This window comes from Fukomys damarensis, unplaced genomic scaffold (assembly GCF_012274545.1).
Source record: "Fukomys damarensis isolate Sample0158 unplaced genomic scaffold, DMR_v1.0_HiC HiC_scaffold_22, whole genome shotgun sequence".
NCBI classification, from domain to species: domain Eukaryota; kingdom Metazoa; phylum Chordata; class Mammalia; order Rodentia; family Bathyergidae; genus Fukomys; species Fukomys damarensis.
Window position 1 is genome coordinate 26,346,552 of NW_022900934.1, and position 26,909 is coordinate 26,373,460.

The 26,909-nt window shown below is 46.8% G+C and overlaps 1 protein-coding gene and 1 long non-coding RNA gene across 4 annotated transcripts in view; one reads left to right on the plus strand and one right to left on the minus strand.

The window, feature by feature from the left end:
- Positions 1-1,414: 1,414 nt before the first annotated feature.
- Positions 1,415-26,909, minus strand: part of Ttll9 (tubulin tyrosine ligase like 9) — a 51,815-nt gene continuing 26,320 nt past the window's right edge. For 2 of the 3 annotated variants that reach the window (XM_010628465.1, XM_010628467.2), the window contains 9 exons: positions 22,547-22,615; positions 20,695-20,785; positions 19,337-19,377; positions 18,150-18,237; positions 11,487-11,545; positions 10,466-10,662; positions 8,917-9,030; positions 8,189-8,313; positions 1,415-2,464 (listed from right to left, as the gene is read on the minus strand). In XM_010628465.1, coding sequence (XP_010626767.1) covers positions 2,388-2,464; positions 8,189-8,313; positions 8,917-9,030; positions 10,466-10,662; positions 11,487-11,545; positions 18,150-18,237; positions 19,337-19,377; positions 20,695-20,785; positions 22,547-22,615 — 861 coding nt within the window. In that variant the 3' untranslated portion in view covers positions 1,415-2,387. The remainder of the gene's footprint in view (positions 2,465-8,188; positions 8,314-8,916; positions 9,031-10,465; positions 10,663-11,486; positions 11,546-18,149; positions 18,238-19,336; positions 19,378-20,694; positions 20,786-22,546; positions 22,616-26,909) is intronic. The other variant, XM_010628466.1, reaches the window with a different exon arrangement.
- On the plus strand, positions 9,037-16,900 carry LOC117287243. Its single transcript, XR_004518467.1, has 3 exons — positions 9,037-9,193; positions 10,126-10,252; positions 16,738-16,900. It is a non-coding gene; the product is annotated as an uncharacterized LOC117287243 (long non-coding RNA).

Below are 26,909 nucleotides of genomic sequence, written 5' to 3' on the forward strand. Positions count from 1 at the left end.
CAGGGTCTCACTGTGTAGTTCAAGCCAATCTTGAGCTCACTGTTTAGCCCTGGCTGGCCTCGAACTCACAGCAATCCTCCTGCCTTGGCCTCCCAAATGCTGGGATTACAGGCATGCACCACCACACCCAGCTCGAAGGCATAGCACTTCTTTTTGAGTGTCACCTATAAAGGGGAGGTGGCTTAGGTGATAAGTGAAAAAGCAGAGAGGGCACACCTCACCTGTTCTTGCTGCAAGTGGCCCATAGTTAACATGGGAACATAGGCTTAAGTTTTTTGAAGATGCTAGAATAGGTTGACTCTCCCATCTTAAATACTGCTGATTCAGAAAAATGTTTAAAAATATGAGTGCCAGTTAAGCAGAATACCACACATAAGCTAAATTTGGCCCAGACCTACAATCTTGCCTCTTGAGTGTTGTAGTAATTCTTGTGTGCTCCCTGTGATGTCTCTTAAGAAGCAGGTAGGGCTGGAACCAGCTGTGTGTCCTGTCACGGCGGCCAGGTTAAGGGAATCCGAGCTCCAGAGTGGGATGCTGCCCAGCCACAGAGGTGAGCAGCTCCTCCAGGATGCAGGTGAGAAAAGCTAAGGCAGAACAGGTGTCTGATCTGCTAACTATGATACTGCAAAGGTCCCCAGGACAGAAACGTCAGGGTTGGACACAGGCTGAAAGGGGAGATAGTAAACTTTGAACTGTGAACCATACGAACATGTTGCATATTTTAAAATACAAATTTTAAAAGGATTTGTAGAATTCCCTGGTGGGTGCTATTTGGTGTGGTTGCCTGGCTTACAATTTCTCTATTGAAACATCCCTGACTAGCAGGATGGGTGCTAGGCCCGAGCCAGTCAGTTCTTTTTCATTCTTTCTAGTACTGGAAATTGAACTCCGGCCCTTTACACTGAGCTAAGTCCCTGGTCCTTTTTATTTATTTGTTTGTTTGTTATTTTGAGACAGGAATTCACTAAGTCTCTAAGTTGCTCACCCTGGGCTGGAACTTTCAATCCTCCTGCCTCAGTCTCCTAGAGTGCTGGGATCACAGTGTGCGCTACCATACTTGGCTCTGTTCTTCCTCCTGGGTAGAGCCTGGCGGGCTGTGCTGGTTTGCCTCACAGCAGTGGAGGGAAGTTCCCATGCTCTGGAGGACGAAGGACCGGAGTAATCTCACCCTTCCTGAGGCCTGCTGGCTCACTTCTTGGATTTGACAGTATTGTCTTTCAAAAACCCCCTTTGGGGCTGGGTGTGGTGGCACAGGCCTGTAATCCCAGCACTCGGGGAAGCTGAGGCAGGAGGATCACTGTGAGTTCAAGACCAGCCTGGGTTACATAGTGAGTTCCAGTTCGGTCTCAACTACATAGTGAGACCCTGTCTCAAAAAACCAAAACAAAAAACCCCTTTGGGCTTAACCTAGATAGTCAGGTTCTGCCATTTGAAGCTAGAACTTCCCAGAGCAGCAAGTGGTAGTGAGAGCTGCCTGGAACCTATGGTGGGCCTCTGTGGGAAGCCTCCATGGAGCAGGTAGCCCAGCAGTCCAGGCTTGCAACTCCTCTTCAGCCAGGAGGAGGCTGTGGAATGAAATATGGAAATGTGCCTCCCCCAAAAAAGACATTTTTACTTGCACACAACTCCCCAAGCCATCTTGCCCGACAGCCCATGTCTTTAAAAAGCTCAGCTGTTAGCTTCAGAGAGGTTCCTGAGACAACTAGCTGACATGAAGTACACTTTTGTGAGCCCCTCACTAAACAGTTCTGCCTTCCCAGTCTTCACCTTGCCCACCTGAGAAAGGTGTTCTGGCTCACTGGTTTTCAGATGCTGCCTGGCGGAGGCCCGGGGCTCTCTGACATCTAAGGCCAGGGAATAACAGAGGAGAAGGTATGTTCAGGGCTCGGCACTTCTCCAAACTTTCAGGAAACATGTTATGACAACTGCTAGCTTTGCAGCTGAGAGACAGGTTCCCTAGCCCTAGGGACCCTTTCATCATGCCCTGAGACCAAAATGTTAAAGCCAGGACTTGCCTGCCCCCAACAGTGTCCCCTAAGCCAGGCCTGGTGCCCAGTGACTCCAAGCAAGGCTTATTTATTAGATATAATCTTTCCAGGGCAGCAGAATTTACTGCACTTGTCTTCTTGGCCCTGTCACCAAGCCAGTCTGTCAAGGTTAAAACCCATCCAGGTCCAGGGATTGGCTGTCTCCTGGTGCATTGATGCCCAGGGACAAGGTGGGTGGATGCAGGGACCAAGACCAAGCAGCAAGCAGCCACTGCTTAGCAGAGCTGCTGCCAGGCTGGAGGGAGGGAGGGAGAAGAATGCTGTGCGGTGTGCTGGCAGGAATAGGTCAGGGAGAGGCCAGGGTGGCACCTTCCAGACCCTCTTTCCTCCATTCTGGGGTCAACTGGAAGCTTTCTTCTGGGTCTGAAGGGAGTGGAACAGCTGCTGCAGCTGGTTTTTCCGATCATTGACACAGCCTGGAAGGGAAAGCGGTGTTGGCTAGGTTGATCGGGGTGGGGGTGGTTTGCATCCCAGCTCCACTTGTGAAGTGCCCTTGTGCTCAGCAGGTCATTCACTTCTCTAAGCATCAGTTTTCTCAGCCAGGATAAGGACCCACCTTGTGCAGTAGACAGTATTCATCAGGAAACCTGGCATCAGCTGGGTCTTACCTCAGCCAGAGTGCATCAGGTGCTGGACAGAGATCTGCAGCCCTTGGAGGAATAGTGTGCACAAGAGACAGCAGGCTTAAAGAGGTTAAGTGATTTTCCCCAACTTCCAAAAGTGGCGGAACTGGTGCCAGAGCTCCTCCTTCCACACATAGCCTTTCCTCCTGTTTTTGCTCCGTGGAAAGGTATTAAAGCCAGCACAGTGTCTAGTACCTACCGGTACCTAGTAGATGTTAGCTTTGTTCTTTCTCCCAGCTCGTGTGCTGGGCTCAATTGACTAAGAGAGCTTTCCTGACAAGTGGCCCCTGGCATGCAAGTATATCCCAGGCAGTCACGCCCCAGATGAGCTGCCACCTGTCCCAGCAGGTCACGGTGCAACCATCTGCTTGCTGTCAGAGCTGATCCTCAAGGCAACTCCACACCATTTAATCTTGTGCTGGACACGTTGATGGCATCCATATGTGCTGAGGCCACAAGTACCTCCCAGAGGTACCTGCCCTCACTCTCATCACCCAAAAGCCCCGCTCCTGCCTCAGTGGCACTGACTGAGCTCAAGGCCCATTCTGTGTATACCCAGGGTTCTTCAAAGTGAGTTCCATGGTACCCTAGCTTTTACTGTATAAGGCTCGTTCATAACGCCAAGTCTTCATGACCAATGCAAACTCCCTCTTGGAGTTCTAGACACAACTCTTAAGTTATCTACTGACCTTTTTGCCCAGATGACCCTGAACACATCCCCAGTTTAGTCCTCAATCATCAGTACTCCTTTCCCACACCTCCTTCCTGTGTTTATCACCACCCACCAAAGCACCTGACTAGAAGCTTGAGAATAATTCTAGAGACTTCTAAAATAGTGTTTATCTACCTGGACTACTTATTTGAGTCACTGAGAGCTTTAAAAAAATACTGATGCCAAGCCAGGCATGATATTGAATGCCTGTAATCTCAGCACTCTGGAAGGCTGAGGCTAGAGGATCATGAGTGCAATCCCAGCCTGAGCAACCGATTGACTCGGCAAACCCTCCCTCAAAATAAGTAAAAGAAGGACTGGGTATGTAGCTCAGTACAAGGGCCCCAAGTTCATTCCCCAGTACTGCAAACAAAAAGTTCTCAGACCCAACTACATCTCTATCTGTGCTATTCAAATGGGAACCCAAGAACCAGCAGCCTTGGTATTGGGAGGGGGACTGTCCACAGAGATGGCTGCAGTAGTTCCATTCCTATGCATACAGCTTTGCAAGGCGACTTGGCCATTCTCACCAAGAGGTGAGTCCTGATTCTTCCCCTCATGACTCCCAGCTGACCAAGATAATTGCTCTAAGCAATGGTTTGTAACAGAATGATACTGGGGCTTCTGAGCCTAAGTCTCAAGAGGCTTTGCCATGTCTTTTGGAACCCTGGGAAGACCATGCCAGGAAGCAAGCCCAGACTTAGCAACTGGTGCCTACGTGGAAGAAGAGGCCTGGCTGACATCTAGCATCAATTCCACTTGGAAAGTGAGGCTCCCCAAGGCCATTGGGTGTCAGTGGAGCTGCCAGAGGTCTGCACTCCCTGGAGTGACCAGAAGAGATGGGAAAAGTCATAAGCAAACAAAACAGCTATTTTACTACAGTATTCTGAAAAAGGAGGTTGAAGAGGATATCAGAAAGTGGAAAGATATCCTTTTTTCTTGGATAGAACCAATATAATGAAAATGGCCATATTTCCAAAATTGTTGCACAGATTCAATGTAATCCCAGTCAAAATCCCAACAGAATATCTCACAGAATTAGAAAAAACAATACTAAAATTCATTTGGAACCAGAAGAGACCTAGAATAGCAAAGGCAATTCTGAGCAACAGAAGCAAAACAGTGGGTATCACAATCCCTGATTTTAAATTATGTTACAAAGCTACAGTGATAAACAACATGGTACTGGCAAAAGAACAGACCCGAGGCTCAATGGAACAGTCTAGAAGATACAGAAACAACACCAGACATACTCGGCCACCTTATCTTTGACAATCTTCGATTAAGAAATCGAACACTTTCACTGAAAGAAAGATAGCTTCTTTAATAAAAGGTACTGGAAAAACTGGCTTTCCACATGCCAAAGATTGAAACTAGACCCATACTTTCACCACACACTAATCTTAAAGTGATATGGGTCAAAGATCTAAATATTAAAAACTAAATCTGCTGGAAGAGAGAACAGGTAGTATGCTTGAGGACATAGGAGTAGGCAAAGACTTCATGTATAAAACCCAGACCACATGGGAAATACTACAAAGAATCAACAACTGGGACCTCATCTTATTAAAAAGCTTTTAGGGGCTGGGGATTTAGCTCAGTGGTGCAAGTGCTGCCTCTCAAGCGCAAGGACCCGAGTTCTACCCCTGGTACCAAAAACAAAAAAACAAATAAAAAGCTTTTAGGCTGGGGATTTAGCTCAGTGGTGCTGCTGCGTGCCTCATAAGTGCAAGGTCCCAAGTTTGGTAGCAGGGTTGGGGGGAAGCTTTTGCAAAGCAAGAGAAACCAGTAGAGCAGAAAGACAAATCACAGAGTGGGAAAATTTTTTCTGATAAAGGACTGTTACCTAGAATATATATAAAGAACTCAAAAAACAGGAGCCCCCCCACCCCTCAAATTTAAAGACTCAATGAAAAAATTGGCATCTGGTATGAAAAGACACTTCTCAGTGGAGAATTAGAAACAGCAAGTACATGTATGAAAAAGTGTTCAACATCACTGGTCACTTGTGAAATGCAAATTAACACTGAACTTCCTCCTCCAGAAAGAATGACTGCTATCAAGAAATCAACCAATAACAAATGCTGGAGGGGCTGTGAGGAAAAAGCACTCCATTGTTGGTGGAAGTATAGCTGGTGCAACCACTGTAGAAATCAGTGTGGTGATTTCTTGAACTAAAACTAGAGGTTACATTTGACCCAGCTATACCTCTTCTTGGTATCTTTCCGAAAGAATTAAAAGCATCACACCACAGCAATATACGCACACCCATGTTTGTAGCAGCACAGTTTGTACTAGCTAAATCTTGGGAACAGCCCAAATGCCCATCAGCTGATGAGTAGATAAAGAAATTTTTTTTTTTTCTTCATACAGTGGAGTTTCTTCATACAGTGGAGTTCTACTCTGCCATAAGACGGATGAGCTTCAGACATTTATAGCTAAATGGTGGAACTTGAGACCATACTCTCAAGTGAAATAAATCAGACACACATGTTTAAATACCAAATTGTGTCTCAGGTGTGAGAACCCAAAAGTAGAAACAAGGACTGAAATGTATTACGGATGTTGGAAATGGGAAGAAGGTGTTCAAATGGAAAGGGACACAAAGGAGGAGGGGGAGAACGGGAGGAAGGGGCAAGAACAAAAGTGAAAATAGTAGGAAAAAAATGGAAACAAAGCTTTCGTACATAGGGAGGGGAGGGGTCTTGGGGGGGAGGAGGACAAAATGAAATTTATTTTAAAAAACCAAGCTCCTGGGTTTGAGGAGCAGCGTTTACTGTGTTACACAGTAGTAGTTGACAGAGCATGCCTGGAATTTGTCAAATGGCAGTTCTCAGGCTCCACCCTAGACTTATTGAATAATAATCTGCATTTCTATAAGGTCTCCAGGTGACTATATTACAGCTGGAGAAGCATCATGTAGTCATCCACCAGCAATCAGATATAGCAGACCTGAGGATCTGCTGTGGAAAGCGCATCACAAACCCCTTTTCCTTTGTCTTCCCCCAGGCACACTACTTGACACCCAAGCTTTCTTGACACTGGGATGGTGACAGCATGGTAGGAGGTCTCCTTCCCTTTTGGAATGAAAAGTCAGAGCCTTGAAGTGAGGCATTACCACTGGGGCGTTCCTGTTTCTTCCTGCCTGGGACAAAGACAGTGTCTAGGAATGGAGCACACATCTTCCAAACTGTGAGGCAAAAACCATGATCACTAAACCAACCTGCTGAGTGTGGCAAGGCAGAAGAAGGAGCTGGGTCCCTGGGGCACCGTGAGACTTGTCAGCCTGTGCGGCCTGCCTGAGTCTTCCTGTGACATAAGTCCACCCCTCTCTATTTAACTGGTAGATGGTATTTTAGTTACACGAAGCCAAATCTAATCCTAAATCACCCCAAACCTAAAAAACAAAGTTTCTTTTTATCATCCAAGAAGTTGCCACAAATTACAACTGAAAAAGCAAATGACAACATGAAAAAGTGTTCAACACCACTGGTCATTTGTGAAATGCAAATTAACACTAAGCTTCTACCATATTCTCAGTATGTTTAACAGAGGACTTGATATCTTTAGCATATTAATATCCAAAGCTTTGATAAACGTAGAAAACTCTAAGAAGCCCCTAGAAAAACAGACTGGATAGCTTATAAAAGGAGAAAAGCGAATTAAAAACCTGAAACCTCAGCAGTGATCACTGAAATACACATGGGATGATAAGGAGTCAGAACGTTTCACTTGTCAATTTGGCACAGATTTTTCTTTTGCTTTTTCTTTCTTTTTTTTTTTTTTACATTAAAAACTGGCAAATTGGAGTAGTCTTTCTGGAAGCAGTTTGGTTTTAATAAGTTCAATCCTTTGATCCAGTAATTCTGCTTCTAGGAATGTAGAATCTAGCAAAATAGCCAGAAATTCAGTTGAGCTTTATGGGATAGGGTGTTCATCATGGTATAAAAAAATGGAACTGTGTCAGCTGGTCAATTATAAGAAATTGGTTTAGTGAATGTTGGCATATATGCACACTAGAGTGTTTTGTTGCATATGGTAATCTTGTTCTTAATTCTGCTAAGGAGCAGGAGAATTTAGCTGCTAACGTTCAGGTTTTAGTCAGACAGACTAGAGTTAAGTCCTCATCGCTGTGACCAAGACCTCAGCAATCTAGGTAAATTTCTTCATCTGCACAATGAGCATAAAAGCTGCATAAGATGAAATGAGTCAAAGTGTGTAAAGTGTTTAGTTCAGACCTGACTAAACAGTGCTTCCAAATGGGAGGTTCTTAATATTCTTGGATGGAAAAGTGGGACTCAAAACTCGGGCCCAATGCCAATTTTATAAAAGAAAAAGTATGAATATATGCATTTTTTAAAACTGGAAGGAAACATGCCAGATTGCTAAAGATGGGTATGTCTGGATGTTTTTAAATTTTTTCCTTCTTTAGTTTTCAAATATTCTACGAAGAGTGTGAATAATTTTTATAATCAAGAAAATTTTTCGCTTTTTAGAAACCACCTTTAAAGTCAAGCCCCAAGGTCCTTCATTTCTGTTAACAATATGTAATGGATGTTTTAGGTTGTTTTCCACCTAAGTCTTTTGAAATCCACCTCCTGGCAGATTAGTGATATTTCTATGTGCTAGGCAGTGTCCTGGGCATATACAGAAACTACTCCATCTCTATTTGACAGGTGAAGCACAGAGGTTAAATCTTTGCCAAAGATCACACAGCTGCTAAATTGCAGATTGAATTCAACCACAGTGCTATGCCAGATGCCTCCTGCACTACCTGGCACTGACTTCCCACCTTCCCTGCATACCGAGGTGTGTGTTGGTCACGAAGTTTCCCATCCCCGGCAGGTCAGGAGCCCCCTCCTCTCTGCTCACGGGTCCATCATTCCACATGAGGTCGAAGCCCCCGACTCGCTTTTCCTTTCCTGTGAGCCTGAACCAACAAGAGACGCAAGGTTGAAGAAGGTGCAGCTCGTGGGCCGGGTCTCCTTCTGGAACTGTACCAGCATCCGCCCTGCCAGAGTTCCTTTTTTTTTGCCCAACCACTCACTGGCTGTATCCTGGTGACTGTGCAGGTTTCTGACACTCACTGTGGTAACAGGCCCCTGATTTGTGATTTCTGGCATAGTCTGCTTGCTTGCAAACTAAAAACACAGTGGAGATAGCACAGGGTCTGTGGTGCCCTTTACTGCGTCCTCAGAGTGTGGCACAGGCCTGGTCACAGCAGGGGCCTGAGTGCTTATTGAATGAATAAGCATCCATTTCACTTTCTCTCGGGTTAAGGGTGCCTCAGTTTTTCCTTCAAGGATCCTTCTCCCTCCCCACCCACATGGCTCAGGTGGGGTGACACTACCCCATGGCAGGTGGGCACAAAGCCTGGCCAGAGTCATCCTATGCAGGCACCTCAGTTTCCCTGTCTGTGAAATGGTCGAGCAGGCCAGATCCACCTCTGACTCTCTCTCTCTCTCTCTCTCTCTCTCTCGCTCGGTGGCAGCACCACTGCCATAAGTACAGCATGCGGCCAAGGCGGCCTCACCTGGCTTCCATGTCTACCACGTGCAGCGTGTCCTCCAGCAGGCAGGTCTTCAGCTCATAGTCCTCCGGGCTGCTGGCTGTCAGCGAAGGGGAAGCATTGACCTCCAGGAGCCACCTGGGACGGAGGGAGGGGCAGCCTGAGGGTCAACGGTCCCTGGAGCCATTGTGCTGTCCCTGAGGCTAGACGGGTACCTGGGTCCTGCTCCCAGGCCAATCAAGGCCGCTCCCTCCATCCGTCCACCCTGGAGAAAGGCAGCTAGAGGAAGGAAGCTGGCTGGGTACGAGCATGATTATGGGGGTCTCCTGCTGGTATGTTTGCCTGTTTCCAATACATGCGAGTACGAGTGAATCCTGCTCTCATTAGCTTTCCTAGTTTGTCTATACCTGGGTGTTCACCTGCCCTATCAGGTCTGGGAGATGGTAAGAGGGGTGGGGAGCTGGGAAGAGCATCTGCATCTAAAAGGATATTTCTGGGACAGTGTCAAGGGTGGAGTGTGAATCCGGAATGGCAGAATCCTCTGATTTGCCCAGAAAAGCCCAAAACCCTAAGTTTTATGTAAAAATCTCTCAAATTTTAGAGCTTGTCCATAAATTTAAATAAAAAAACATTCCAAAGGCCAAACTTGAAGCAACTGCATCTGTAGGCCAAGGTCAGCCCAAGGACCTCTGGTGTGCAACCTCTAGTTTTATACAACCGTCACTTTAGACAGGAAGCTGGCGCACAGAGAGGGAAAGGCTCCCCAGCAGCCAGTGAGGGACCACAGACTCCCTTTCCATTCTCTGCTGCCTGTGCCCAACCCTATTCACCCTGTGTCTACCCTAATGCCACACATCTTGTTGCACAGAGAAGGAAGCTCTCTGAGGCTGTGAACTCAGTTTCCCTTGAACCAGAGACTAATTTAGGTCTTGCTCTTGGTCTCCTATGCCTGCTTTCAAAAACCTCTCAGTACTGACATGGTGACTTTAGCAGGGAAGTCATCTCTACATCCAGCAGTGCTGTCTTAGCCCAGGTCTTCATAACCTGGCCCTGGCCTTGCCCTTGACCTGACACTGACCTTAGGCTCCTTGAACAACCCATGGGCTTCCCTCTCTTGTCATACCATGCAAGCCGTCACTGCAGTCCCTGCCAGCTCTCCCTGTCCACAGGCGCTGCAGCTGTGTTCCACATTCTGGGCATGGACTGACACTGGGTCCATATTCCCCTACATAGGACTTCTCATCCTCTGCACCGAAGACTTAGAGGGAAGCAGCTTGCCTGGTACAAGAGGAGAACTCATGACTCAGCCAGTGATCAGGAAAGTCCTCCAAGGGCAAGACTTGGTGCCTATTACTCACAGGTGATTGTTCTTTTATTCCTCCTCACTATAAGGTAAAAGCAGGATGACCAGCCCCATTATTCAAACTGGCAAACTGAGGCACAGAGAAAAACAAGTGTGCCGAAGGTCCCACAGTCAGGAAGTGACAGCTGTGATTCAGATCTGGGTGATCTTGGAGCATAATATGTAAACCCTGATATGCACACCCTCCTTCCGGGATGCTCTCCCACTCACGGCTTGAGGTCTTGGTCGATGAGAATGTCGTAGCCATACAGCTCAAAGCAGTGCTTGTCACTAATGATCACCTTCTGCACGCTTTGCAGGCTCTTGATGAAGATGTTGTCCATGTCACTGAAAAGTGCCTCCACCACCTGGGGGCCATGCTTGGATGCTAGGTACTGCCGAAAACGCTGGAGCATCCACTTGCAGCCCTGGGCCAGCAGCCAGGCAGTGAGGGACCTCAGGAAATAGAACCCCACCTGCCAGAACCCTCAAGCCAACTCATTAGCACAGCCCTTAGGCCTGAGTCCCATAAGCAGGGCAATCTGGGGGTAGCCTCCTTCTGAAGCAAAGATTATATGTAACTACCACGGTGGGACCCCAAACGTCCCTGCCCATGTGACTCGTGCAAGGCCCTTCCCTAGGTCTGCCTCCCTGAGGAAGGACTACAGGGACCATGTGCCTCCTAAGGCCAAGAGTGGCCAACAGGCTGCTGGTGCATTTGTAAGTCCTTGTAAGGGATGGAGCCAGGAGAGGGAAAGGATAGCAACAGTTGTGAGCTGGGGCTCATTGTCCTGTGCCCCGATCTGGCCCCTCCCTCTGAAAAGTCTCAGAATTCTGTATTTGAATTTGGTCTTGAAGGTTATTATGCAGATTAGATACACTTGATCTTAGCCAAAAGGCTGAGAAGCGATTATGCAGATTAGATAGATCATAGATAGGATAAATGATAGGTATATCTATAGATATATAAGATATACAGCATATTTATGTTATACACCAATGATGGACTGAGCAGTAGCAGATATTGTCCAAGTAGAAGAATAGAACACATTTTGCTTAGGGGTGCATTAGTTTGACCTGTAACTTTCAGGTATTTAGACTCATGGTCTGTGGGCCTTCTTGTATTTTTGCTTTGGGCCACACAAATGCAAAGGGTGACCCTGCCCTCAACAGTGAACTGTGTCCTGTCTGAGCTCCCAGCACCGCATCCACAAGGCTGTACTTGTGGAGTGCAGAAGCCCGGCCTCCTCACCTTCTTTGGGTGGTAGTCGGGAGATGTCTTCTGCACAGCGACGTTGGTGAGATGAACATCTGAAGAGGTTGTGGTCAAGGCCAGTGTGGACAAGAAGAGTGAGCCCTGCTCCATATTGTTCCCAGGATGGCATTGAAACCCTTGCTTGAGATTGACAGGAAAAGCTACAAAACAGCTCAAAGTTCCCGTATGTGGGCCTTGGAGTCAGTCAAGTCTGGGCTTGAGTTCTACCTGCGTTTTAGTGGCTGTGGACCTCTGAGCAAGCTGCTTAACCTCTCTCTCCCTCAGCCTGTTCCTCTACCTCATAAATGGGGAAACATAACAGTGTACTGGCTTCACAGGGTTATTTGAAGAATCAGATAGATATGGCATGAAAGTGATACAGTGCCTAGCATAGCTCATATATTGAGTTTTTCAACTCAAATGGAGAGAAAACTTTCTAACCTGCCTCAGGACATACTGGGGGCCCCCTCTCCACAGGGCCTCAAACTGGTGACCACTTTTCAGAAATACTGGAGAAGGGATCCGGCATAGACAGATGATCTGGGTGGCCTTAGAAGACCCTGAGAGTCTGCCTTTTGGTATCATCACTGGTGTCACCCCTCAGTGACACTGGCAACACTTGCGGCTCACTCATACACAAATGATCCCCATCTCACAGATGAGAAGCTGAAGGCTAAGAGAAGGTAATGACGGCCACACAGAACACCCTGCCCTCCACATCCCCCGCAGGACTAAGCAGGATGGATCCCAAACCTCCAGGGCTTACCAGGGGACAGTTCTCACTTGAGGAGGTGGAGGCCTTAGGTCACTGGCTCAAGTCCAATTTTTGGATCGAATATATTTCTCCTTGTTTGTGGCATATTGGACAGAGCAGGGTGGTGTCAGCCTCTCAGAGAAGGTAGGTGCCCTCTTTAGCATATTTTTCCCTAGAACATCACCTTTAGAGATTTTCAAAGGCTTTTCCTTCACATTTGTCTGAGGATTTTTCTGCCTCAATATCAAAAGAATAAGCACGTGACCAATCACTAAATAGGAAAGGGGCCCTTACATTTATGATCAGTTGATTTTCTAAAAGGCAATTCAGGGCAGGGGAAAGAGTCTTCTACAAATGGGGTAGGGATGCCTGCATACTCAGGTGCAGAAGAATAAAATGGGGTCCCTTTCTCACACAGAGACAAAGCTCAACTACAAATGGATCACAGGCCTACATCAAGAGGAAAAACTGAAAATTCTTGGAACAGTATATAGGAATAAGACCTTGTGACCTTGGGTTAGGCAGAATTTCTTTCTTTTACCAAAAGCACAAGTGAACCAAAGAGGAAAAAAGATAAATTGGACTTTACCAAAATTAAAAATTTTGTTTTAAAAGACACAAGAAAATGAAGAGATAACTCACAGAATGGGAGAAGGTATCTGCAAATCATGAGTCTGAAACAGGACTATTATTCAAAATAAATAAGGGATTCTTATAACTCAACGACAAAAAGACAAACTATTGTATTAAAATGGACAAAGGATTTGAATAATCCAACAAGCATATAAATGGGGCTTGGCATTATGAGTTATGAGAGACATGCCAAACAAAACTATTTCATATCCACCAGAATTGCTGAAATAAAAAGGATAGATAATAGGTGTTGGTGAGGATGTAGAGAAATCAGAACCCTCACAAAATGCTAGTGGAAGTGTAGAATTGTGCAGCACTTTGGAAAACAGTTTAGCACTTTCTCAAAAGGTGAGCACAGCATTACCTGTGACCAGCAATTCCAATCCTAGGTGTGTGCCTGAGATAATTGAAAACTTATGTCCACACAAAAGTGTGTACACAAAAATTTCAAAGCAATATTTCATACCAGAAAAAAGTAAAAACAACTCTAGTGTCTATCAATAGATAGACCAACCACATACCCCTTCATAAGATGTGACACTTCCACACAACGGAATACTATTTGTCAGTGACAAGATAGGGAGTACTTATTATCCACATGCTACAGCATGGGGGACACTTGTATCCTGATAAGTGAAAGTTGGGCACCAAAGACCATATACTGTGTGGTTCAATCTCTGTGAATATCCAAATACATAGAGTCCGAAAGTGGTTGCTAAAGGCTGAGAGGGATACGGTGATAGCAAACGGGTGTGGGATTTCTTTGGGGGGTGATGGAAATGTTCTAAAACTGCTGATAGCTGTGTGATCTGACACAAACTTTCACTGCACAATTTACCTGGGTGAATATCTCAAAGCTCAACACAAATCTCAATATGGATCAAGAAAGCTTCTTTTCTGTACCTTCTTGAATTTCCTGATTCGAGTTTAATGTGCTGTACTACCTTCATGATGATGATATTGTATAAAGATAACATGTATAAAGATCAATTATATCCCAGTAAAGTTGTTATTTAAAATAATAGGAATAGAGGATGCTCAGGCCACTGAGTCATTGGTTTTACAGCGGAAATCATTCCCTCATGGTCAGAGCAGTGCAGCCACAACTAACAATAGGAATAGAGGATGCTCGGGCCACTGAGTCATTGGTTTTACAGCGGAAATCATTCCCTCATGGTCAGAGCAGTGCAGCCACAGCAATGCTCAATCTGCCCTACAGGGCCTTCTAGGGGCTGAGGGAGGACATGGGTAGCCAGGCAGCTGTCCTCAGAGCCTCCCCTATCCACACACAGATGGACTTAGAATTGAGTCCTCATGGGCCAACGAGTCAAGTAACCAAGAGTAAGCAAACAATCCAAATCAATTCAGAGAGAAATGAAGCTGATCAGAGGTGAAATCCTTAGAGGGGAAGGAATTCTCAAAGTTCAGACATGACATTAGACAAGACAGAGGAAGTCTATAGACAACTATGGAGTTAACTATGTAAAACAACCACATGGGACAAAAATTAAAGGTAAACATGACTAGAGAAAAGATGATCGAAAATGTGACACTGTAACAGATTGGTCACAAAAAATTGCTAGCAAAAAAAATGTTGACTCTAATAAATAAAACTGTGGAACCACAAAAGAGAAGATACAACTGGGAGAAGACTGCCTGGGAAAAGGATCAAAGTTGCTAGGAATAGCAGAGACGCTATTCGAAAGGCACATAGTGGGGAGAGGGTGCGAACTGGAGGAGACACAAAACCTAAGGGAAACCCCTGCTTTCTCATCATGTGAGTGACATCTTTTTGATTTGGAAAAATTCAAAACTCAGAATAACTGCAAGACTGTGCTTGACCTAGATGTGTCCATTGTCTTAGAAATGGCTTTTAAGATGACTGTCTCTAGCACTGGGTACATTTCATTGAAGTGAAATGGGTCTGTTAATGAGGGAGGGTTAAAAATATAAAGAACTCTTCTGGAGAGAATCTGCCCAGATGCCTTTCACTCAGTTTCACTCCTCCATGACACCATCCAAAAGAAAAACCTTAAATACAGTGAAGGGTTTACCAGTTGTTCATTTGCAGCCTTGCCTGTCACAATGACAACAAACAGAACACTTCCCCCAGTGCCTGCCACACAAGGGATTAGCAAGCCATAAATCCACTCTATGGAACATTTTATAGCTAAAAAAATGTCTACAGGGAAAATATGAAGCTGATGTTTAGTGGAAGAAAAGTTATATTTCTACTGATGGATCACTCACATATAAAAAATAATGGACAACATAAAAAGCTCAACAAATGAGCCTGGAAGGAAATACACTCACGTGGTGAACAGTTATCTCTAGAAATATGCCAGGAGAAATCAGCTTGCTTTCTTTTGTGTACATTCCTGATTTGCATATGATGAAAATGATATCCTCTCTGTTTATTATTTTTATTACTGGAAAAGAGCATATCAGTTGGAGAAAAGGTTCACAATGTGAGGAAATGTTTAAAAATGAAACTAAGTGTTTGCTGACCTGATTCTAATCCTCTGCAATTCTCAGAGGTAACAGATTACTAAATGATGAACATTCACTCATACTTTTTCCTAAACAGAAACATACTTTTAAAAAAGCAAAACAGGATAATAAACCAACGTTGCACCTTGCTGAGGATTTTTCCCTCTTAAAAGTGTCCATTGCTTTTCCATTTCAACCACCTTATTGTTCTTAACAGGTGCATAACATCATGTAGATGCTTTATATTTCGCTTGCTTTGTTAAATTCTTTTTTAGATGTTTTATAACTCATTCCACCTTCTCTCAAGCATGATTTAAGTTATTTCTACTGGTTTACTATTATATACAGGGTTTCTGCTGGTATTTTAAAATATTTTGTGTAGGTATAAATATATAGATATATACATATATTTGATTAATTTGGGAAAATTATATGTGATAAATAATAAAGTCAGGTTACATATATCCTTTATTTTGTGGCAGAAAAAGTACTATTTGAAAAGTTGGTTTGTAACATCTGAAGCAAATATGGCAAAATATTACTGTCTGTTAAATATGGACAATAGATACACAGGGCTCTGTTTATACTCTTTTCTGCAATTTTCTATATATTTTAATGGTTCAAAATTTAAAAAAAGTTAAACAGAGGGGGTGGTAATGATATGTAGTCACTCACTGTGAATTCTCAATAAGTGAAGCCTCCTTAAATAGAAGCGGGAAAGGGCTTGGGCTGTTTAACGAATCCCCGCAGTGGCCAGAGATGGACAAAGCTCTTAAGTGGGGAGGGAGGATGCTCACATTTACAAGGGGTCACTCTGTGGGGCACTGTTCAATGTCATCTGCATATTTAGTTTTAAATTCTTTTTTTCTTTTTTTTTTTTTTTTTTTTTTGGTACTGGGGGTCAAACTCAGGACCTTGCACTTGGGAGGCAGGCACGGTGCCACTGAGCTAAATCTCTGGCCCACGCATACTTAATTTTAATAACAAAACAAGATGGCAATGAAACAAAACTAAATTCAGTTTGATGACGTTCATGTGATAAATCCTTCCTAGAATTAAATAAATCCTCCTTAGAATAAAATAAATATGCTGGAAATGAAATTGGCAAAGTTGAAAAAAACGTAAAATGTGCTCAGTGCTGGGCATGGTGGCACATGCCTATAATCTCAGCATTCCGGGAGGCTCAGGCAAGAGGGCTGCAAATTCCAGCCCAGACTGGGCAACTTAGTGATTTAGAAAGATCCTGTCTCAAAATAAAAAATAAAAAGGGGTGGGGCAGCATCTCAGTGCAAAGGCCCTGGGTTCAATGCCCAGTACCCTCCTGCAACCAAATGGTTACTCAGAAAAGCCTCATATCAGTCTTCCATGCAGGTGGAGCAAATCAATACCTGGGACACTCACTTGAACTGGACGATGAAATGAAACCAGAAATGTGAATTGGTGAAAAACATTGGCCAATTCTCAACCAGAAGACTGGCAGGAACATCCCCCATTTCCTTGGGCAGATGATCTCCCAGGACAGGTAATCCAGACCGGCTGATCTTGCTCCCAAGCATTTCTGGATTGACCACCCATTTTAGTCTGAAGCTCAGACCTAAAAATGTTAAAACCTTTTCCTTTTGATGTGTATAGTTTGTAGATAATACGTTCACATGGCTCAAAAGTACAAAAATGTACATATGAGGAAATAACTTCTTTCCACCCCATCCACCTATACATTTTTCCTCCCAGACTCAACTTCCATTTCTGGTTTTCTTCTTCTTCTTCTTTTTTTTTTTTTTTGTGGTGCTGGGTATTGATCTAGAGCCTTCACAGACTCAACCCATTTCTGGTTTTCTTCTTCTTCTTCTTTTTTTTTTTTTTTGTGGTGCTGGGTATTGATCTAGAGCCTTCTTGCACATGTTAGGGACATGTTAGGGAAGTGTGCCACTGCTGAGCTACACTCCCAGCCCTGTTTCCAATTTCTTGTCCATCCTTCAGAGACCTCTAGGCACAGATAAGCAAACACACATAGACATGTGATTTTTAGCATAAACAGAAGCATACTTTTCACTTTTTTCCAATTAACAATTCATATATGTACAGAATGCACCTTGCTATTCCATTGTAACAGCTGCCTAGTACCCCACTGCACAAATGCACTTCTTGTTTTCCTGTTTCCTACTTATATTTGCTCTCACCAAAAGGGTTATGCAGTGAATAACCTTTGGGCTTTTCCAGTGTTGTGGATGTACCTGTAGGATAAATTGCCAGAGGAGAAATTGCCAAACAGAGGGTATGTAGGTTTGGTTTTTGATATTTAGCAGATTACCTGCTGAGGGCATGGACCAACTTATACTCCCACCAGCAGCATGTGGATAGCCCAGGCTTGCCAAGGCAGCATGTTAGCAAAGCTTTGGTTTCTGCCAAGTGGACAGGTGAAAGTGGAGTTGTATTTACATGAATATGTGAGCCAGTGACCGGAAACTGAAGAGAAAGGCCTGAGATGACACAAGCATTCTCCACAGGGCCAAGCCTGTCCGCTCCTCTGCATGCATGAACGTGAATGTCCACACCAAGTAAACCATCACCCAGCAAAGCAGTTTGGGGACAGTGGTTCTTTCAGGGCTGCACCACCTCTACCACCTTAAGACCAAGCGTGCCCAGAGGGAAAGGCCCAGGCCTGGCTGCATCCTGTGCCCAGACCCTGCAGGCACCCAGCTGACAGCCGCAGCTGAGACAGGCCCTTTGGGATTGGCAGAGACCAGACAGGGCAGCGAGCAGGGCCACAGAGCCCAGGATACACTGGTCGTCGATGCTGCTCAGCGTGAAGCGAGTGTTGGAGAATCGGGTGAAGCCATCTCTGTAGAGCCAGGCACGCAGTGGGAGGTACTGAGGTGGAGGTAGGAGCAGAGGGAGGAAAGGAGACACTCAGGACCTCACACCTCCTGGAGTTTGCACCTGCTGTTCCTTCCACCGGAATGCTCTGCCTTTCCAGATTACTCTTCAGGCATTTGTTCTCACATCAGCCTTCTCTCCACCCCTCTCTCTTTCTTCCAGTTAGGGGATTGAACCCAGGGCCTTCCTCCTGAGCTGCATCCCATCTCCAGCTCTTTTTTTTTTTTTTTGTGGTGTTATTTTATTTATTTTGCACTGGGGATCAAACTTAGGACCTTGTGCTTATGAGGCAGGCAGTGGCACCACTGAGCTAAATACCCTCAGCCCTTGTTGTGTCATTTTGAGACAGGATCTGCCTAAATTGTTAAATTGCTCTAGCTAGGCTCAAACTTATGATTCTCCTGCCTCAGCCTCCCAGAGTGCTAGAATTACAGATGTGTACTTCCACGCCCAGCTTAACATCAGCCTTTGACTCTATCCCTTCCTTTTCTGGGGGAGGATGCAGAAGGGCACAGAGGGAATGACCTGGGTTCTACCACCACATGTGATGCCCCAGCAGACATGAGTCCCAGTGGCAGTGGCTGAGCCTGTCTCAGACACCCCAGTGTCCTTGTGCCCAGCATAGAGTGGCACACTATGAAGGGTTAAATATTTGCTGGATGAATGAATGAGCGAGTGGAGGGAGAACAGCAACTCTCTGGCTAAGCGAGTAGACTCTGGATTTGAATGCCAGTGCTGCCCACCGTGTCACTCAGTCTTTGTGTGTCTGTTCCTATCTGTAAAATGAGATAGCACTCACAGCAGCCTCACAAGGTTGTTAGAGGGACTGCATGGCAGCCAGCCTGCTAAGCAGGTGGCCTGGTGATCACTGCTTCCTGTGGATAACTGAGTGAAGAAAGAGGAACAGGTGGAGGACAGAGTGAGGCTCTGGGCCCTCTAAGATGTGAGACAGGTACATCTGCCTGCCCCCGCCCAGGTCCTGCGTGCCCTGGGCTCCCCAGGTGAGAGAGAACTCACAAGCTCACACAAGCTCTCCCCAAATATCCCCCTACCCCATCCCCTGGGCAGGAGGCCCCCTTCCTCAGTGACTCACCGATGTTACCAGCACGTAGACTCGCAGGTCAAACTTGCGGCCTGTTAGGCAAAAAAAGGATTTGTGTAACAAACATTGACTGCATGTCAGACACCATGCTTGATGGGGGATACAAATCCTTTTCACAGAGCTCCCAGTAAAACATACACATGCACACAGGTATACACACACACACACACACACATCACAGTACAAGATAATAGGGTGAGGGTGTCAATCTTGGAGAAAGGTTGAGATTTAGTGGCCAAGTGGTATGAGAAGGTACCTCTCTAGCCCTGCATGGCACAGAGCCTCAGGCAGGACAGAGGCCCAGAGGGTACCACCAGCCCAGGCCAGTGTAGCTGGGGGGATGGTGAGCGAGGGTGGCAGGGGCAGACCACATGCAGTCTTTGGAGTTTGTTCTACAAAGCATGGGAAGCTGCCACAGGTTGTGCAAGGCTCTGGCCTCTGTGTTGCAGTGGCCAGGGCTGGATGGAGGCAAGAGGGTGGTCAGACAGCTTCAGGAACTGGACAGGAGCTCAGCGAAGAGTGGGTGTGGGTGAGGAAGAACCAGTCACACCAGGAGAAGTCCCTGGATCCTGGCTTTGCAACCTGGGTGTGGAAGGAATGTGAACCGATGGGGAAGCTGGGGAAAGAGGGAGCTGCAAGGAGAGGTTTGGGTCTGGCTGGTGTTGGGGTTGAGCTGCCAGCAGATGGCCAAGAGATTTGGGGCTCAGGAGCGAGGCCTTGGCTGGGGAGGTAAAGCTGGAGTCACTGATATTTAAAGCCACAGACAGGATGGGGCCCATGGTCACTGTCTGATGATGTGCAGGCAAGTGGCACTGACATCGGTGCCGTGATGCACCTCAGACAACCCCGGTCACTCCTCCCCTGCCTGTGTCCACAGACCCTGTGTGGGGAAAGGAGATGCAGTTTGGCCGGGAAAAGCACCAGGCTTCCAAAGGACTCAGGCCCCTCTGGGCGCGTCTCTCTGCAGGTCCACCCAGGTGTCATTCAGATCTCCTGGTCCCCATATTCTCTGGGTCAATGCTGTCCACTCCTGTGGGGTACAGGTATCATGGGAGTAGCAGGACTCAGGCCATGGCTGGTACCGAGGAGGCACTCTACGCCCGTCTGTTAACAGGGTCATGCATGCACGAGTGATTGACTTGGTTCTCCAAGAAGAGAACGGAAAGTGTGCCAGCTTGAGGGAACTGCATTTGCTATGGCTAGGAGGTGGCAGAAGACAGGACACACCTCTCAGTTATTCCATTACTGTCAGTGCCAGCCTTGGCCCTTGGCAGGCTGCTAGCTCAGGCTTGTTGACTGACTTCTTGACTGAGTGGTCAGAGGACATGAAGCCAAGACAGGCATCTCACCTCCAATTAAGTAGGGATTCTCGATGTAACGCTGAGCTACATAGTTCTCCACAGGTAACTCATCTTTCTGGTCATCAGAACTTCTTGTGTCCTACTTTTGATAATGTTAATTATTAACAGTAAGCATTTCCCATGTACAAGGCATTATCTTAGACACTGTACTTGGGGTATCTTATTTAACCCTTAAATTAACCCTCTTGGGTAAGTACTAATGTGGTTCCCATTTTTACAGATGAGAGACAAGCACAGAGAGCTGGAGTGACTTGCCCAAGGTCACACCGCTGGCCAGTGGTACAGCCAGGGTGTAGACCCACACACTTTGGGCCCAAAGCCTGAGCATTTGATCTCTAGACCTGTATTGCCTGGTAGGGTAGTCACTGGCCACGTGTGTTATTTATGTTTACATTTACCTTGATCAAAAGCAAATTAAATCACATACTACAACATGGGCGAAACTGGAAGACATGATTCTAAGTGGAAAGAAGGCAGACACTGAAGGACAGATACTGAATGGTTCCCTTTCTAGGGAGCATGGAGAGGAGTCAAATTCATACAGGCAGAAAGTAGATGATGCTGGTTGGGAGCTGGTGTTTAATGGTGCAGTTTTGGTTTGGGTTGACAGAAGTCTGCAGACCATGGTGATGATGGTTGTAAACCAATGTGGACACACGATGCCGGGGACGGGCCCACCGGGAAAGGGTTAAAGTGGGAAAGAGCACGCTGTGTATAGCTTATAACAATTTACAAAGGAAGTGAAATTTAAAATGAGGTCCTTCGGCAGCCACATATCAAGTGCACAGCGTTGCCATGTGGCTGGTGTCGCCCTGCGGAGGGCTCAGTAGACGCCATTTCCACTGCCGTGAAGAGTTGCCTGGAGAGTGCTGCCAGCCCACTTGACAGGCCCCTGGCTGGAAAACAGGCACTGTCACGGGCTAGCCCTGCCCCCAGGCAAAGCCCTTTCCTGCCACCGTCCCCTGGCAGCTACCTTGTGAGGAACCGAGGTCCAAAGACAAGAACTACCCCTTGCTGGGCTGGCACAGGGTCCCGTGGAGCAGGCACCAGAACTGAGGCCTCCTTGGCTCTCAGGCCGGACCCACCCCCACCAGCCACCACCCCCACCTGGCAACCAGGCCTTTGCTTCCTGCGACCTGGGCCACCCTACTCTATTCACGTGGCTGCAGGAAGGATTGACAGTGGCGGCAGCCGCACGGGCGGGCTGGGCCTCCAGGCTGGCGAATTTCTTGCCGGCAGTGCCCTGACGGTGGCATGGAAGGAATTGGGACACTCGGTGTTGGTGGTGGGGGAGATGCAGTGATGGAGTGCCTGCTGGGAGCCGGTGGGAGCTGCGTCTTCCAGCACCTCCTGCACCGTGGGCACCGTTGAGGCCCAGAGGCCTGTAACCATTTTCCCAGGAACATATAACTCCTGAATGGCAGAGGCAGGATTTGAACCTGGATTTCACTGCACATGACTGGGCCTGAGGATGCGGTGGGGGCAGACAGGGAGAGGCGGGGAGCGGGCAGGCAGAGGAGCAGCCAGCCCATCTCCATCTCTCCTCAGCCTATGAGCAAGAAGCAGGTAAAGCGCTCAGTATTGAGCACAGCTAAGCGCCAAGCGCTGTCCTCCTGGCTTATGTTACTAAGTCTCAACCTCAGCAGCTACTGTTACTATCTCCACTTCCTGGGGCACCAAGGGGTCCAGTAACCTGCCCAAGGAGGCACAGCTACTGAGTAGCAAGGTCAGCATTTGAACCTAGGCAACCTGGCTCCAAAGACCCCCACTGGAGGGAGGGAGGAGAGACCTATTCCGTGGCCAGGTTGCAGGTTTGGGGTTAGGAGAGCGACAGTCTCACCTTCCTCCAGTCCATGATGTCCTTCAGTCTCCGGAAGAGGAATATACCCTTGCCCTGAGACCTCGCGACCTGGGGTGGGGGACAAGGAAGGCAGTTCTCATGTGGGGGCTGCTGGGGCCCACTCTTCCCAGGCCCCTCTCCAGCATTTCTCCGTGTCCATCCCCACTAGGACCCAGCTATGCCACAGGGACTGAACAGGGATGGGGTCAAAAACGTTACTTAGCTCACAAAGACTTACATTTGCATGAATAATGCAAAAGAACAGACAATTAAAAAACCATTTCTAACAGTCCTGGGAACATATCATCCAATTCTTTTTTTGGAAATCAATTTGCCTTCCTAATTAGGTTTTGCTTCAGCTAATACTGAATTCAGACTGCGTTTACTGAACCCCAGCATGGATAATTCATAGCTCTCAGAGGCCGGGGGTTGGGAGAACCTTCAGTATCTTACAGAGTGGTCCCCATGGAAAGCATTACTCCCTCCCATACGTAAGAGCATACAGCGGCCCTTCTACAATGCTCACCTGCCTGGCCTTGCACACCTCCAAGTGCCTGAGAGCTTACGAACTGGCCCTGCCCCAAATAGCCCTTTTTGTTGCAGGATGGCTTTGTTAAACAGTCATATAGCAGGTATATACCAGGTGCCTACTACGTGCTGGATTATATGATATCACCTTACTCAGACGTCATGGAACTTCCACAGCCTAACCTGTACTGAGCGTAAGTTTGCCAGTCTGGTCTGGCTTCTAGGGCTTCCTGGAACAAATCTGATTCCAGGGCACCAGAATTGCCCTTTGGTTATCTGCAGCTATCAACAGGTCCCTCCAAGTCATCTCTTCTCTAGCATGAATGCACCCAGAAAGTACAAAACTCACGTTTCTCTCTTCTCCTGGGACATGGCCCGCCTGGCCTACCTGAGGCTCTCTGTACAATCCAGGTCAGGCAGAGCCAGCAGGTGCAGGTGCACAGGTTGCCCACTGCTCATGCTGGGGGCCTGTGCTCTGCCTGCCACTGTGTGCACCCTGGATCAGAGCTGCGCGTGCCCCAGAAAGTGCGCACAAGACTGAGGCACAGCAGTGGTACAGGGGCAGCCAAATATGCACAGTGACTCTGAAAGGTAATGCATCAGTGGATAGCCAGGGCTTCCAACAGGTCCCAGCCTTGCAGAAGGCTTGAGCAGGGCCAACACTGTAAACAGGTCCTCAGCTTCATTCGCCACCAGGGAGGTATAAATGAAATCACAGATGATACTGAGACACTCTCTTTGAGGATTGCTGTGATTGCACAATACCAAGCATTGCTGAGGACGGGGAGGAACGGACTTTCACACTCCGGCAGGGGTGCGCACTGTCTGGAGGTGCTGGGCAGACGGAGCCCTCACACTCTATCCCACAGCTGCTCTTCCAAGTATCTCACAACAGAAACATGCACGTGTGCAACCCAGGGATATGAACAGGGACATTCGTAACAGCTCCTACCTTCATCATAGCGTGGTTCGTTCATGATAGCTCCTACCTCGAAAGTCCCAAACAGATGAACATTTACTCAAAGGCAAAGTGTATGAACAATTCATATCAGTAGGATGAACCTTGTGGGGGGGGGTCTGGGCACTAGTGATCAGACTCTGACTCCAGTGATAGTACACAGACACATCTCTGCTGTTAGTGGTAGTGTGCAAGTGTTATGAGTAGAAGGGGCTGAGAGGGGCTGCTGGGGAGCTGGTAATATTTATGATCCTGGTGCTGGTTACTCAAGTGTGTTTACTTTGTGAAAATTCATACCATACCCTCATAACTTGGGCTTTTTAAATGTTTCATTTTAATTTCAACTTGAAAAGTATCTTCTAAGGTTTATTTCTTTTGATCTCAGAACCTCACTCCCACCCCTGGCGGTTGCTTCTCTGTAGCTATTCCTCTTCCACTCCTTTCTGGTTGCCAAAGCTCACCTCTTCAGATGGGGCCAGAAAGGCTAGATATTAGATTTCCCAGCTCCCTTTGCAGTTGGTGGAAGCCATGTGACAAGTTTGGGCCAGTAAGACCTAAGGACATATCTACTTAGTGACTCTGGGAAGGTTTTTCACCAGGAAGGAGCCAGTCATGGTGGTGTACACTTGTAATACCAGTACTCTGGGAGAGTGAGGCAAGAGAATCACAAGTTCAAGCCTAGCCTGGGAAGCTTAGTGATTTATTGAGACCTTGTTTCAAATAAAAACATGGGCGATGTAACTGAGTGTGAAGGGCCTGGGTTCAATCCCCAGCACCACTAAATAAGTAATTAATTCATTATAAATACTGGGAAGAGAGAGGAAGCCAAAGAATGGGAAACAGAAAGAGACAGATGCTAATAAACAAATAATGCATAACAGGGCAGGCCTTTGACCCCCCCACCCTGGTTTTTGCCATAAAACATTCTGTTCAAGCAATGTACTATTTTGTCTACACGATGTTTCTACCTGAGGCTTCAAGAATGTACTGTTAACTCCACCCATCTGCCTCAATGAGCATGCTCTCCCAGTAGGAGCCCCCCACACCCCCGTTGATTTCTATGTAAGATTGCTTCCATTTCTGTTTGGGGCTCAGACTTCAGAGAACAAACTCCTCTGAGCCCACTGGTGTAATAAAGCTTCCCTTCATCTCTCCCAGGGCTGCTCTACTTCCTCGCCTCCAGAGACCTTCAGAGAGCTGTAACGCCTGGCTGTGATGCTGAGCTGCGCATCTTGCTGTAGGAATATGAGAGGAAATATCTGATCACTTCCTTCTTTCTTTGAAAACTGTTGTCTGCAGATGTGACGTCTACAACTACAGCAGTCATTCCATAGCAAGTAAGTGAGAAAAAGGCCTCACGGAGGATGCGGAGCCAACAGGAGGAACAGTGTGGGTCTTCAGCAGCATCACTGAGCACATCCCCCATCCTGGAGCCGCCACCCTGTTGCTTTCCTGTTATGTGACACGGGAGATGTTTACTGCTGAAATTGTCTTTAGACCTTGCCCTGCCTGTTCCAAGATCCTCTCCAAGGGAATCCTCTCCAAAAGAACGAAGAACCAACTACCTGTCCAGCAATGTACCCGGGTTGTTAGGGCTGAATCACCCATAGCTCCGGCAGATGGCAGCTACTAAAAGCAATCACAACAACACCTTCAGTATCAGGAATTCTCCAGAACCCATCCAGAGGCAAAGTCAACATTCTCTCCTCCTGAAGCTGGGCGAGGCTTCAAGACGGCCTCCGCCATGTGTGGCAGGAGTCAAACGGCATGAATTCTGATGCTGGATCGTCCAAGGCAACACTTCTGCCCAGCTGTCTGCCCTGGGGAACCAGTACCGTGCTGGAATTCTGAGATGACTGTTGTTTCAATTCTCCCCCTGTGGTAGCAATTTGCTCCTCAAGGATAGATAGCCGCACACTGACTTGAGGGCGATGATTCCTAATGACGGTGACACCAACAGCCACAGTAATGCTCACTGGATGTTCTCTCTGTGGCAGGCCCACAGACGCACCCAAATTACCGTGTGCCATAGGGTTAATATAATCCCCCTCTGCATCCACGGAAACCAAGGAACAGAGAGGCCAAGCATGTTACCCAAAGCCATCCAGCCAGCAGGGGAAAACCCAGGATTTAAATAGTTAAATCTATGACACAAGCCTGAGCTCCTACTGTGCTAATTACAAAGTGTCAGGGGACACAAATCACATGATAATCATGAGGTCATTTCTGGGAATGTCTGTTTCACTTGATATTTTGGGAGTAAAATATTTTTATATATAAAAAGATGTATTTGTGATTTTAAAAATTTGAATGGATTGTTAGAATGAATTGTAGCTTTGATTTTGTGCCAGCTGTGGCCATTCATAGCCCCTGTCCCCCTGACAACTCTTCCTTGTCCCCAAGGGCCACGTGAATCATATGACAATCATGGGTCACATTCACTGGGTGTGGTCCCCATGTGGCCCGTCCCTCTTCTCAACAGAACTGCAGTTGGGTCAACTCCTCCTGGAGGGCCTGCCTTCTGGGGCAGTTTAGTCCCCTCCTACTGCCTGTGACTGGCTTGGGCATTGATCTACAGGATTCCAGGGAAAAGTTTGTCCTTCAAAAGTGACACAAAGCTAGGACATTCCTTTGTTCCCACAGCATGTAGAGGTGTGAGGACTTGAAGACAGAGCAGTGGCAGCCACATTGTGGCTGAGAGGAGCAACCTGCCACTTTGGCTTGGAACTGATGGTCCTGCTGAGTATGCCTGAGTCAGCCATTCTTCATGAAAGGAAATTCCCTCAGATCTATAAATTTCAATGACAAAAACATTTCTTTTCATCTTTATTTTCAAAGCCCAGCCAGATTTCTTTCTTTCTTTTTTTTTTTTTTGTT